At 40.0% G+C, this 15,119-nt stretch overlaps 2 protein-coding genes across 2 annotated transcripts; both read left to right on the top strand.

Moving 5' to 3' along the window:
• The first annotated feature begins 3,971 nt into the window (after positions 1 to 3,971).
• Positions 3,972 to 8,982, top strand: gck (glucokinase (hexokinase 4)). Its single transcript, XM_030060038.1, has 10 exons — positions 3,972 to 4,067; positions 4,512 to 4,674; positions 4,810 to 4,964; positions 5,259 to 5,378; positions 5,924 to 6,019; positions 6,111 to 6,210; positions 6,358 to 6,541; positions 7,286 to 7,441; positions 7,851 to 8,084; positions 8,835 to 8,982. Exons 1-10 carry the CDS (start codon positions 3,987 to 3,989, stop codon positions 8,980 to 8,982), a joined length of 1,437 nt encoding a protein of 478 aa, XP_029915898.1. The 5' UTR covers positions 3,972 to 3,986.
• Positions 8,983 to 11,046: 2,064 nt separating this feature from the next.
• myl7 (myosin, light chain 7, regulatory) lies at positions 11,047 to 13,078 on the top strand. The gene is made up of 6 exons (XM_030059687.1): positions 11,047 to 11,181; positions 12,062 to 12,137; positions 12,372 to 12,476; positions 12,630 to 12,708; positions 12,813 to 12,861; positions 12,974 to 13,078. The coding sequence occupies exons 1-6, from the start codon at positions 11,047 to 11,049 to the stop codon at positions 13,076 to 13,078; spliced, it is 549 nt and encodes a 182-aa protein (XP_029915547.1).
• Positions 13,079 to 15,119: the final 2,041 nt, after the last annotated feature.

Genomic DNA, 15,119 nt, shown 5'->3' on the forward strand with positions numbered 1-15,119 from the left:
AAATAATCATAAGTATGATTTAAAGGAAAATGCTCTCTGTTTTAAGGTCATTTTGTTCCCTTTGCGCATGGCCCATCAGGGATAACACGCAACTCCTCCATACCTTTTAGTTTGACACTCCCCCTCTTAGATTTACATTTATTAAAATACTGACGCATCAGGTTTTTAAGTAAATCCAGCATGATTTGATCTATTTTGTCAAGCCTGACACTGAACCCACTAAGTTACACAGATGCTGTGTTCACCAAGAAACTGGCCACAACATGCTGATGGAGTCTGGAGTGACATTTGCACTTTTGCTTCCATTAGTTTTGTCAGTGCTGATCTTCCACTGAGATGGTCTGTCCAGCAGCAGCAGCAGCAACATTTGAATGCTCCTCAGTGGGTTTTCAGTCAAACTCTTGTAGTGGACATGGTTAATGATGTAGGTGCAAAGTCCTGACACTTGGAGGGAGTAAAGTGAAGAGATTTATTTTTCCACTGACTGAAACATATGATGTGAGGAGGTAAGCATACAAGTAAGCAAAAAAAAAAAAAAAAAAGTAAGCCAGCCAGCATGTAAGGAAGCAGATAAATAAGACAGTACACAATTCAGTCAGAGTAAGTAAGTAAGCCAAGAATTACATGGCCATTAAATTACATTAGATTGAATTACAAATCAGGTAGGTTCACCTAAGCTGTTAGGTTGCATCACTGAGTAAGCAAGTGATTAAATAAGTAAGTAAGCAAGCAATCAAGTAAGCCACTAGTTAAAGGGGAAATCCGTAACTTTCCATTTTGTTCCACAAAGACAGGGGAGCATCCCATGTGTGGCAGGGTGACAATGTCCTCAGCCAGCCAGGTAACTTGAAAGCAAAACATTATTTACTTAAGTGTTGAAATTTGAAAGCAGAATGTCATGGGATGATGTAAATATGTTGATGTGACAATAGGCTGTCCAGAGATTGTATATTATGTTGCGCTGTATGTATTAGTATCTGTGTGTATCTGAGGTTGTAACTGGAGCATCTGTGGTGGATCAGTCTGGTTTGTAGTTTACAGTTTAAAGGCTGAAAAGGCTTAAAGGGTGTTTTCAACAGGCGCTGTCAGCCAGGCCAGGCGCAAACTGACAAGCGGATTGATACCTCTGGTATTTCTCAGTGGCAGAGTGTGGAGAACGTCTCCAGCCACAACAAATGTGCCCGTTTTGTAGTTTTACCATCCTCCAACATGCACATGGATACCATAATGATATGTTAATTAAGAGGGAAAAAAAACTTTTTGTATTTCAACATTAAGCAGCCTAAGTAAGTAATTAAGTAAGTCAGCAAGTAAGTGAAAAGGTAAGCCAATGCCTAAGTAAATAAGTAAATAAGTCTGTGTGTGTGTGTGTGTGCGCGCGCGTGCACGTGTGTGTGTGTGTGTGTGAGTATGCAAGCAAGTTCAGCCAAAAATTAAATTGCTTGAGTATCTAAAGGTGCAAGAGTAAACGTCACTAAATAATAAGCAAGGGTGCAAGCCTATCATTAAATGGTATGAGTGAGCAAACAAGCAAGAAAGTGAGTCAGTACATAAATAAGTAAGTAAGTAATGTAAGTCACAGTAAGTAAATAAGTAAGTAGGAAAGTAGATAGCAGCTTGTGTAGACTACCAGAGTCCTGATGTCCTCTGCTGGAGAGCCCATGTTCCAGTTTGGCGCTCGGTTTATTGTGAAAGAGCATTTTTTAAGCATTTCTCTGCACTGCAGCTGCAACACCAGTCACTGTCTCTGCTTAGGCTGTTGTTCATGTTTTCTAACCCAAGGCCATCCTGATGTCCACTGATGTCTCTTGAAATATTCACCACACAAAAACGTTACAAAATTACACCTGGCAAAAACTGCAGAATCCTTTGAGTGAAAAGATACAATGAATACCTTTTTCTCCATTTCTAGATACATACAGTAAGATTGCTTGTTTTGTCTCTCTTTGTTGTATCTTTTTGACCCATCTTTCCCCAGGGTGTAGAGTAAATATTTCTTGCACCATGACACAGCTGAGGGCACAGTGAGGTGAACCCACTCCACCTTGCAGCCCTGATCTTAATGAATCAGCTCAACTGTAGCAATGAAAAGGCGATGACATAAACAGCTCCATGTATGATGTAATTTAAGCCTAAACATCCTTACATTTCCCTTTCCTGTAATTGAATAACATGGTGGCTTGGTCTTTGAAGTTGACTCTGAGAGAGGCAGCTGGGTGAGTGGAGATCCATCAGGCTCTGTGCAAACAACCCGTTTGGTTAAATTAGCCGGATAATCAGCTATGGACAAGCACTTGGCACACATTCAACTCTTATCCATAAATGGACTCGACACAAACCAAACCACACCAAACCAAATCTGTGTATGTGCATGTGTGTGTGTGTGTGTCCCTGTGTGATCTTTAAAGTTACTTCATCATTTCAGGTAAGTGCTTTACTGCAGATCAATCTTCCCAGGTTCCCACTAGTCACCTTACCTTAAATCCAGTCAGATGATGAACACAGTGTGGCTGTCCGGAGTCATAACAGCTTGTCCAAATTCGTACTCCAGCAGCTGGGTTTCTTAGCCAACACAGTATAAAACACATTGTACAGTATGCACTTTACCTGCAGAATCCCAGATGGAGGGATTTCCTCTAGCAGTTCAGCAAATAACAGGATAATTGCATACATAATATAAACAGTGGGCAGAAATATGTATTTTGTATAACTGTGTGTGTTTGTCCTCAGGTCAGTGTCACTGTGAGTGGGTTTACTGTGATATCCTATAGTCAGGGCAGTGGGCTAAAGGGTCTCGTGGCTATTTCTGGAGCCTCTTTTTTGACACACAACCAGGGGTCACAGCTAACAGTAAGCTATTGGTGGAGATAAGCCCAAGAGACCTTCACCTGCAACATGCCATTGTTGGTTTTAGAGGTCATTCATCCCTTACCGTTGCTAATTTTAGATGTGTTACTAATTTTGCAAATATTGTGTAACTGGGCTTAATATGGCATCAGTGAGCAATCCAGCTGGCGTGATACTTCTCAATGAAATGATCCACGTTCACACCAGATGGTTCAGATTTGCTCGTCGGTATTCTGTAAAAATGTCAGTAGGTTGAACTGACCCTGTCACATGTTAACAAGCAATAATTTACCAAACTTATCTTAACTCTGTGTTGGGAGGTCACAAAGTCATGTATAATACTCGGATCAGATGATTTAGTGGTGTGCAAAATTATCATTGTGAAGCCATTTAAAAAAAAAAAAAATCATCATGATATCATAGAATTCACAAAATCTAGGAATCAGGATTAAATTTAATGTTAAAAAGCAGAGAATGTATTGAAAGAAACAGGTCAGTGATGTTTCATGGGTTCTTTTGTTCATTCTCAAAGCATCCATTTTAACACGTGTGTGACTTCTGTCTTGTGCTACCATTCCCTAAAAATATGTTAACATGTTGAAATGTGAAATAATTATTTGTTTTAATTCAATTATTATGAAACTGCCCACAGAGTCAAGGTAGAGATTGAATGTCCAAACTATTGATCCATCCAAAAGCTTTGTATATTGGAAATATTTCTGGGTTTGGTACTGAAACAAAGTTTAAACGGACATAAAGCTCACTCCATGGTCCAAAGTGGAGCCCTCTTAAGAAAATAGGTAGCTTTTGTTTGTCTTTTCACTTGCATCATGGATGGGGTCATACTACTCTGTGTGTGCGTGTGTGTGTGTGTGTGTGTGTGTGTGTGCATGTGCATGTGTGTGTGTGTGTGTGCACCCATACTGTATGGCCAGAGTTTTGGAAGGGGGTGGGCATTTGTGTGTGCACAGAGGCCTCTGTCTCCTGTGACCAGCCCACTTCACCTGTGCATAAAAACAGCTGAGGTTCTTACTCAATGGTACTCACAGTTCAGTGGCTCTGCACACACACAGGACCGACACACACTCACCACACACCTAGATACACACCGAGAGGCTCATTTAGTTAAGCTTGTGAAGATGCCGTGTGTCAGCTCTCACCTCAACCAGATGGTGAAGATGCCCTGTAGCTACAGCTCGGTGGTTGAAAAAATCTTCATGGTAAGGCACAGATTTCATGCCACGCTCTCTGTTTAGGTAGAAGAGCTCATAGCAAATCCTGCTCAGAGTAATGCTACAGTTTTGCTTTTTAATGCTGGTGTAAGTGTTGCCTGAATTAACCTTAGTCCTTGCACACAGATTGCTCCATGGTGTCTGAGGGGAAGCTCTGGCTCAGATGCTTTGTATTAGATATTCAGATATTACTTTCTCCTGTGACTTGTCGAAAACATACAGTAGTTGTACACAAGAACTCTGTAGCAGTACTGCTTAAATTTTGGCTTTTTCTTTCTTTGGTCTACACCACGTGTCTGTGCCCTCTGTTATCTTTAATTTGTACTCCTTCCATGTCTTCCCTTCCATTTTTCATCATGCCATGCTCTCTTATTAAAATCTGACAATGAGTGAAAGCATCACATTTTACACTCTGCTCTTGTCGCCGTGCAGGTGGAGCAGATGCTGTCGGAGTTCAGGCTAAATAAAGAGGAGCTAAAAGAGGTGATGAAGAGGATGCAGCGTGAGATGGAGAGAGGACTGCGTATAGAGACGCACAAAGAAGCCAGCGTCAAAATGCTTCCCACTTACGTCTGCTCCACCCCAGAAGGCTCAGGTAGATGCTAAACCCGTCAGACAAAATCCTGTAGATGTCGCTAAGTTGCATTTGTTTGTGAATGGCAGGAATCTGATGCTTTTACGCCGGTCAGTGAAAGTGGATTAATGCAGTCAGATGTATGTGTTGTGTCAGAGGTGGGAGATTTCCTGGCTCTTGACCTCGGGGGAACAAACTTCCGTGTGATGCTGGTGAAGGTGGGCGAAGACGAGGAGAGGGGCTGGAAGGTGGAGACCAAGAATCAGATGTACTCCATCCCTGAAGACGCCATGACGGGGACTGCTGAAATGGTTAGTGTCCACGTACTCACAGCACATTGTCTAGTTTTGTTTTTTAAAAAAAGATGGTTATTTGGATTTGGAAAAATGTTGATTGCAGAATTGTTTGTCCACTCATGAAGCTGAAATGGTAGTAGGTATTCAAAGCTACCCTAAAAATGCTAAATCAACTCTGATGGTTTTGAACTTAGTATGTAAACACTTTTGTACTCACACAGGTAAATTAATATGGATTTTATTTTGTGGAGACACTGAAAGTTTTAGAGTATCCTCACAACCTTTCCCTCTCTCTCTCTCTGTCTGCAGCTGTTTGACTACATTGCCGAGTGCATCTCAGACTTCCTGGACAGACATCAAATCAAACACAAGAAGCTTCCCCTGGGTTTTACTTTCTCTTTTCCCGTACGACACGAGGACATTGACAAGGTGCTTTGAAGGCCGTCATGCTTTAGGCCAAGGGACTTCAAACTTTTTAATGTTTCAGATTTCCAGAAGTTGATTTTCATTAAACCGCAGACCCTCATTTTTTGAAGTGATTTTGCCCCAGGGATCCTGATATGAAAAGATATTTTTTTGGTTTGTGTTCAGAATTAAATTGTTTCAATTTCATAATCATCATCATAATATTGCAATAATCACTCATTCTTTTTAGGTGTTTGTGTCATAAAAAATGTATTGAATTTAATTATAGTAAAATTACACTCCTTTGACTTCCCTCAATGATCCTTGAGGGTCTCTGGATCCCACTTTGAAACCTAGAGCATTAGGTAACTTATTATGCAATGAGAAGATCAGCAATAAGGACTGATTACATAACAACATGCTGTCGTGGAAAAAAATACCTCATGTTCAACTTTGTTTCTCACTGCTGCACATTCGTTTTAATTTGTTGCTCTAACGATTGCTTTTTCATTGATAGTGCAGATATTTATGATAGAGACTGAACAGATTTTCATATTTGTTTCTCACAGGGAATCCTCCTCAACTGGACCAAAGGCTTCAAGGCTTCTGGGGCAGAAGGGAACAATGTTGTGGGTTTATTGAGAGACGCTATCAAGAGGAGAGGGGTAAGCTCCATCAGACAAACAAAGACATTAACAAAGACATGTCACCCGGATAATTATTTTGAATACATTTTGATGTTGCCATACTGTTCAGGACTTTGAGATGGATGTGGTTGCCATGGTGAATGACACAGTGGCCACCATGATCTCCTGCTACTATGAGGATCGCAGCTGTGAAGTTGGGATGATAGTTGGTGAGTAGCCATCAACACACACACACACACACACACACACATAAATGCATGTTATATACACACTGACAAGCACACAGACGCCCATAAAGACACACAGAGACACATTTAAACACATCAGTGATCAATATCTGCACATCTCTGTCCTAGGCACCGGCTGCAATGCGTGTTACATGGAGGAGATGCGGACGGTGGAGCTGGTGGAGGGTGAGGAGGGCCGGATGTGTGTGAACACCGAGTGGGGGGCATTTGGAGACAACGGGGAGCTGGAGGAATTCAGACTGGAGTATGACCGAGTGGTGGACGAGACCTCAATAAACCCTGGATGCCAACTGTGAGTCGTAGGCTGCATTTAGTAGGCCACAGCAGTCAAAAATGTAAAGTCACATTTATTTGTGGAGCTGTTTATCACAAGCATGTGTCCAAGGCCTTGAGGAAAAACATCATCTACATGTCATATGCCTTGCTACATCACTATATACAGTATACACACCATAATATAGATACTACATATACCAATCTACATCAGCACACTCACACCTATAGGAAATTTGTATTTTCCAATTCACCTGTGGCTGAAAGTCAAAGAGAGTGTCGAGAGTGAGATATTCACATGTGGCAATACTCACCTGACTCTCATCCCTGGTCTCTGTGTGGTTGCTAAGGTACCAGCTGTTTTTCCTGTGGATGTTTGTGAGTGGTTGGCGTCATACGTCAGCGCTCAGTTAGCGGCCGGGGGTGTCAGATTAATGATCTCTCTGCAGTGCTTGCCATAGCGCCTGCAGGCCTAATGGCTGTTTACCTTTCGCACTGACAGACAAGACAACTGCTGAGCCCTTGCAGCCTTGCTCAGCCTCTTTAGCTCTCGGGCCCAGAGGGAGGAGCAGGTTGCTGTCCTGCTCCGCTCTCCCTCTTCCCCAACCCTTGTAGAAAAGGAAAGTTGTTTGCTCATGTTTGGTGACGCACATATCATTGCTTTTTCCTTCACTATCCCAGTCTCCTCTCACTTGTTTCACCTTTCCACACTTCTTCTCTGGTCTTTTAACTCACTCGCCCTCCTCTTGCTCCTTGCCTGTAGATATGAGAAGCTGATCAGCGGGAAGTACATGGGCGAGCTGGTCAGACTGGTCATGATGAAGCTGGTCAATGAAGACTTGCTCTTTAATGGTGAAGCCTCAGATCTGCTGAAGACACGTGGCAGCTTCGAGGCGCGTTTCGTCTCACAGGTGGAGAGGTGAGAATCTGGCTCTTCAAGCCCTGACGTGGCTGTAATCACCAAGTTAGAGCAACTGCTGCTTCATAAAGTGTTGATTATGAAAAAATACCATAATATTCATCCCTGTGGGTTGCAGCAGCAAAAAGAAATATGTAATAAAAGAATATAAGCACATGAATAGAATACAAGAAAGCAGTAAAAACAGAGGGAATTAAACACAATAGAAGCAATAAAGTAATAAAATACAATGAAAACAGTTTTGCATTGTGTAAAAATATTCTTTTACATATTGAAATATATGTTAATTAATCAGTTGATCTTTTCAGCGTTAATAGATGATAATGAAATATGCTTCACGAAACATGCACTGCTGAAAGTTTACATCTGTTATTTATTTATTTATTTATTTATCTGTCGTGTTTATCAGTGACTCTGGGGACAGGAAGCAGATCTACAACATCCTGTCCTCGCTGGGTGTGCTGCCATCAGAGCTGGACTGTGACATTGTGCGTCTGGTGTGTGAGAGCGTCTCCACTCGCTCGGCTCATATGTGTGGAGCCGGTCTCGCTGGTGTCATCAACCTGATGAGGGAGCGACGCAGCCAGGAGGCCCTGAAGATCACAGTGGGCGTCGACGGCTCTGTCTACAAGCTGCACCCATGGTGAGGAGAGGGGCGGGCCGAGCGGTGGTCAGCTGAGATTTAGAATAAAAACTTCTCAGTTTACAAAATGTGCCTCCATGTGCTTTCCTAGAGCCACTTTCTGCAGAAGCCAGAAATGTAAGAATTTGAAAATCATGCAAAAAATGTTATTTACTATCTTTACATGAAAAACCCACCTTAAAACACTATCTGATTGTTTATTTTTCTTATTCCCATGGATAAGCAGCCTTAACAGACTTGACATGATGAGCACAACAGATCTCAGAACCCTTTTCTATTTTTTATTTAAAACATCAGTGGTAAATGCTAGGTTTTGGTGTCCATCCCTATGAATTAAAAAGCAAGGACTTCTTTGAAGACCCATTTTGCACCAACACTCAACAGTCCCACAGGGAGAGGCAGAGATAACATTTGTCTACCAGGAATAGTCTCAGTTGAGTTGACTATAACGCATTGCAACCACAAGACATGTTGCATCTGTATTATTCCTACATGTGCAACATATAGGAACTCCCCAACTAGATAATCAAACTATTAAATGACATTGCTTCATCATAAAGTAACTCATGAGCTTCATGAGTTGATGTTTTTGCTGATGTTTAAGTGTCAGAGCTTTTTCCTTTGACTGACAGCTTTCTTTAAATAGGAAATGCAACAGAGGGTGAAATGAAAAAAGAGGGAGAAGGTGAAGAAGTGTTGAGAGAGATATGACTGATGTTGCACACTAAGCCTCTTGTTCCTCTCTTCCAGTTTCCAAGACAGGTTCCACAAAATTGTCAGGGAGCTAACACCTCACTGCGAGATCACCTTCATCCAGTCGGAGGAGGGGAGCGGCCGTGGGGCAGCTCTTATCTCGGCAGTGGCCTGTAAGATGGCAGCTTGCATGCTGACACAGTAATGGTGTTGTGCGGTGAACAGTCCGCCCACCAGGACAGAGCAACGCAGGCTGGGATGAACTCTGACCAAAGAAAGCTGACGAGTCCTCATCCATGGATGTGCAGCTCCAGCCTTTTCCAGGCTTTGGCTGTGGGAAGTGTGTCAGTGTGTGAGGAGGGGACCTCGCCGTGTCAAGATGCACCGACAAGAAACCAGCAACAACTTGTATTGCAGAGACCAATTTGTAGTATTAGAAAAAAAAAAAAAAAAAAAAAAAAAACCACCCACTTGTAGCAATTTCAGTACATTTCTGAATGTCTAATATAGGTTCACTGCTGCACCCAGAAACATTAGGTGGCATGAAAGCTATTTCTAAATACATGCTCCTTGTGTGTCACTGACTGTCCCATAAGTGTTTGGGTATAAACTGACCTATTTTGAAAATGGTTAATGTATTATTGATGATAATGTAATATAATACCAGTGCAAACTGGCCGGTTCATATTTTTTGTATATGCTGTTGTAAACTTAAACTCAGAGGTGTTAAAATCAGATTGCTTAATTGTGTGGTCTTTGCTGCTGGAGTGCAATGATGTCTTGTGTATTGTATATTTAAGTTATGTTTACAACACTATATTAGCCAAAACGTCTTAATTTTTGATATGTGCTTCGTAATGAATAGTGTGTTTTGAATGTGAATAGGCTTCACTGTAAATAAAAGTGCTCTATGATAAATTTCTTTATTTTAAGTGAGTGTCTATATTTTGTCTCTTGCAAATAATTTAAAAATGAACTACTTTTTTACTATATGACATTTTTACTGATAAATCAGACTAGGATCTGAAAGTAATAAGTTCAAATAAACAATTATCTGTGTAGGTGAACAAGCCCAGGACCTCCTGGACTGAGAAATGCTGCTGTAAGACAACATCAAAACTCTACTAGTGTAATAACTACCCAATAATGTAATAAACTATTAACAGCTGTGAGTATAACATTACAATGTCCCACTTAATGTAATAAAAGTTACTTACCCTTGATGTTATTATATTACTGGTATTCATTGCAAGTTTGAAATGATCAGGTTTCAAAAGTTGTAACTGGAAAAAACTGTAAATATTTATGTAAATATGCATGTAATAAAATAAATACAAAACTGTCAACCATTCGCATTTTTGGTCATTAACTGTGTTGTCTCGTCTGAATGAATGTGTATGGAAGAGATGGCTGGTGATCAATATGTGTGATTGACATTTCAAAATCGATGATCCTCTTCTTAGTGTAATAAAAATCCCATAATGTCACGATTATTACATTTACAAGAAAAAGCTTCTTCACTCATGGTGTGTAACTTAAATTATATTACTGTTTATGTTTGTTTGTTAAAAAAAAACAAAAAAAAAAAACAGGATTAGGACAAATATAGCTGCAAATGAAAGTTACATCAAATCTTTATTTAAATTCAGTAACATTGAGGGGTAACATTATTTGACAGTGGGGTGGCTGGAAACCGTCACAGGCCACGCTCTGCCCCCTGTACTCTCTCTCCCAGACCCTCTTTGCTCTGTCTATCTCAATTTTCCAGCCTGCAGGAATCCTGGGTACTTCACTTCTTATCAGGTCCCTTCAGAGACTCGCAGAGAGACGGGACGGCCATGTAAGGGGCTGTGTTGCCTCCCATAGGCTATTATAGGACGGTGGCAGATAACATGGGCCATACATAAAACCCATCCCAGCATCTCACCCAGTCTGGGAGGCAACAGATTTCAAACACACACACACACACACGCACAGACATGGTGAGTATGTCAACAAAACCTTCAGGGTTTTTTTTTTTTATATAACTGATATAATTTGTCAAGTAATTCAAAACTTGCCTGTTCATGTGTTATTAGTTGGTGTGTGCATTGTAATTGTTCTGAAAGTAGTTCTTCTGAAAAGTTACCGCCTAAATATTGAAAAAAAAAAAAAAAATCTATCAAAGTATCTGCTATATGAAACTTGAATCTGTAGTGGCAGTGCTTTATTTACCCTCAGTGACTTTTTTGTCTGTGTAGACTGAGTGATCTGGTGTTATCAGCATCACATGACTCTATTTGATTATTTGCACGGTGTTCAGGCAAGTAAGAAGGCTGCTAATAAGAGACAGAGAGGAGCCCAGAAGACCTGCTCCAATGTCTTCTCCATGTTCGAGCAGTCGCAGATACAGGAGTTCAAGGAGGTATGTTGCCCTGCCGCCATACTGTCACAGCCAAAATGGAGGTATCAACTTTTGAAAGGTCATACCGGCCACTCAGCAAATTATTTTGAAATGTTTTCTCTCTCTCTCTTTTTTTTTTTTTTTTTTTTTGAGCCTTGTCAAAGGAAAATTTCTGGCACCTTCTGGGTCAGACAATAAATTCTATCTATCTATCTATCTTTAAAATATATATATTATTTAAAATCATTTATTTGTATTTTAAAATAACCTAATTATTTTAACATTTTCCCCCCAAATTCACAGTCATGTCAACATGACATTTGCCACAAAGCTGTAGCTATTCCAGCACAAATTTCTGTTTGTAAGGGAGCAGATCATTTCTCAAATAAAGTATATCCCCATTCTATCTTCAAAATCAAAAAAGAAGGATTAAGTATCTTTCCTAAGCAGGGCTTTCCATAAAAAAAAAAAAAAAAAAAAATCTGTGCAATCTGGGCAATGACAAGTGGAATTTTTGTTTATTCTTTATAACTGTTCATAAACATGCATTCGGCCCACTCTTGGCCATGATAATCTTTGAAAAGCATCTAATAGCAGAATCATCTAACATAACAGAATCATTAATTCATTATAAAGAGCGAGTTTTATTTCCTGGTAAATACCCACAACATTTTGTGTGGCTAAAATCTTTCAATCACTCGGTGAATGAAGAGCAAGACATGTTTATCATGAACTGTGAAACTTTAAATACTCTATTTCAACAAATTTCAGCCTTACCAAGAGCTTCTCTCAATTGGCTGCTCCATATTGAACAGAGGCTAAAACTTTAGCTGTGAGTCTTTTTGTTTTTGCTGAAAGTTTCTCAGAAGCATTTTGATTTGTGCTTCGTTTCTTCCCTCAGGCTTTTGGCTGCATTGACCAGGACAGAGACGGTGTAATCAAAAAGCAGGACCTGAGGGAGACGTACGCACAGCTCGGTATTCCACTCCATTTAATTTATACCAAATGTTCAAAAATTAAAAACATTTGTTATCAGCATCCTCCAACAAAAACATTCATTTTCCACCCAGACAAAGGAGGATAACATTATGGAGCTTTACCAGCTTCCCTGCTCTTCCTGTAACGTTTAAATATCAAATTAAGGATTAAATTGGTTTGTTCTGTGTGTGCATGTGCGTGCGTGTGTGTGTGTGTGTGTGTCTGTACACTAGGAAAACTCAATGTTAAGGACGAGGAGCTGGATGAGATGCTGAATGAGGGAAAAGGTCCCATCAACTTCACTGTTTTCCTGACTTTGTTTGGGGAGAAACTTAACGGTGAGTTTCTTCTCAGATTGCTTCAACAAAAAAACTTTCTGAGAGTCAATAAACCAACAACTATTTTGAACTTCAAAAGACCCATGACTGACACTTGGATTTGCCCTCTTCCCTTGATGAACATGAGATGCTGTTTGTCCGTGTTGTTTTCAGGCACTGACCCTGAAGACACCATACTGGCTGCCTTCAAGCTTTTTGACCCTAACGGGACGGGCTTTGTCAACAAGGATGAGTGAGATAAATCCCTTAGTTAATGAACCTTTCATTTTAATCAACTTTGCAAAGTTCGTAGCCCAACAACTTTATGTATCCTTTCTTTTGCCTTTTTAAATCCAGGTTTAAGCGACTACTGATGAACCAGGCTGATAAATTCACATCAGAGGAGGTTTGTGATTTCTATTTCAGCAGCTGTTTGGTTCAAAAAGTGACTGATTGTGACATTTTCCTTCCCTTTTCCACTGAGTTCACCGGCCTTTCTCACGTCTCAAACCCTCCAGGTGGATCAGGCCTTCGCTCTGGCTCCTATCGACGTGTCGGGAAACATCGACTACAAGTCGCTCTGCTACATCATCACGCATGGAGATGAGAAAGAGGAATCCTAAGAAGGACTGCAGTGAATGTATTTATACTCACAAGTTCATCTAAATCTCTGAATCTGAATGTAGATCTAATAAATGTACTGAAGTGATCTCTTTTCTATTCACATAGTTTATGTCTTTTGCCCAAATCAGAATCAGAATTAGAAATATTTTATTGATCCCCGAGGGGAAAGTAGGTTAGTGGCAGTTTCTCAGTTCTCAAGAGAAAAATTATATTATAAGAAAATAAAAAGAAATATGAAATAGAAAAATATGTGCCTTACAATTTTTTAAAAAGTATGTGCATTATGTGTTTTGTTTTCCTCAGTGACTGATAAAAATGATAAAATGACAAAATGGTTGTACTTGATTGCATAATAAAAAATGATTCACCTCTTTCTGTGCCATTAGGATTAAAGTGTTGTGCTCCTCATTGGTTTCTCTCCTGATTTGCTGCACATTTTGCTGACTGAGACAACAACAACAACCCAACAACAAAACACCTTAACTGTCCTATCCCCATCCTTATCCCAGTCTATTCTAAACTAAAAGATAAAACTAGGGTCTACTTATCCTTGATCATTTTAAAAGGAATGTAGGGTTATTTTACATTTTTTCTTACATTTCCAAAATCATACCCCTGCATGTGAAATCCCCCCCCAAAAAATACATTACAAGCAAAACTTAATTGGTTGCAATGTTGAGGGGGAAAAAATTGGGGGAAATCAGCATTGATCATTTTAAAGGCATTTAAGTCTTTTCTTTAGTGTTGTGTTTGAAAATGTTCAGCTAAACTCGACTCAAGTGAAGTCAAGTAAAGCATGGGGAGGTCACTGGTTAGTGAGGCCCGCTGCAGCTCCTGTCTTATGGGACACCGTTGCCATGGATACAACAACAAACTCCTCCATAAAGTGCAGTGCCTGAGGCATTGTGCGTTTTCCCGGTCACACAGGATCGCCACCAAGACAGCAGGATTGTGTCCAGGACTGCAAGGCAAGCACTACTCAATTGAAAAAAAAAAAAAAATCCCAGTATTTTTTTGGGGGGGTTCATTGTTGGTGTTGGGATGTAGTTCTGGAGATAGAGATGCCTATTTCATCTGGAGCGACAGGCAGGGTGGATGTTGGAGTAGATGCATCCATAATATGGACACCAGATGGGCTCAAGAGGGAAACCAAACCAGTCAGCAGGAACTGTGATTCCTATCTAAAACGGTGGGTAGATTTTTTATTGTAATTTTTATTATGTGCTCTGAGCTGTTTACTTTTCATAATGATCTGATAAAGGTGCAAAACAACAATCTTTATTCACTCCCAAGTCTTACTGGCATGGTAGAATGAGCCCATATTACCAAAGCCATTCAGTAACTGCATCACAAAGAAATAACAGACAATATATTACTTTTACCTTTGAATTACATTTTAGGCATAAAAAACGAGAATAAGAGTACGACATATAAAGTTTATACTTAAAATCCAATTCCAGAACTTGAGTAACGGAGACTGAATGATGTTTCTAATATCAGTAAAGACATGGAAAAGGTTTAAATCAAAACTAAATAAAATTAATAAATGGTTAGTTGAGTTTGCAGTAGTGTAAGTAAAGCCATGAAACTTGGTTTTATATAATTTTGTCGGCCATTAAGTCTTCATTTTTGTGTGGAGGATACAATTTTACCTATTATAATTCTGCCGTTTGTGGATATCGTTTCAAGACGTTTCCATAAAGGTGTAAATGTGGTGAATATGTGCGTTTTATGTGGCCTTTGAGAAGAATGGTTATGGGACAACTTCAGATTTATGGCCTTTCATTGCTTAGCAATAAACACAGTTTAATGTTGACACTGTCTGTTCAAATAAATACCATCGTGAGCTGCGCAGGGGGAGATAGGGATGTGGGGCGATAATCAGGCTCATAAATGTTTCACCATGGCTTATTTCTCCTGGCTGGTTCACTGAGCACCAGATATGAAGTCACATTTTGAAGAAAGCTGCGACTCACAAACTGTCACAACAACCAAGAATAATTCCTCTTATTCTCCTTTTGTTGTAAATAAACATGACTG

The sequence above is a fragment of the Myripristis murdjan genome, chromosome 9, assembly GCF_902150065.1.
Source record: "Myripristis murdjan chromosome 9, fMyrMur1.1, whole genome shotgun sequence".
Taxonomy (NCBI): Eukaryota; Metazoa; Chordata; class Actinopteri; order Holocentriformes; family Holocentridae; genus Myripristis; species Myripristis murdjan.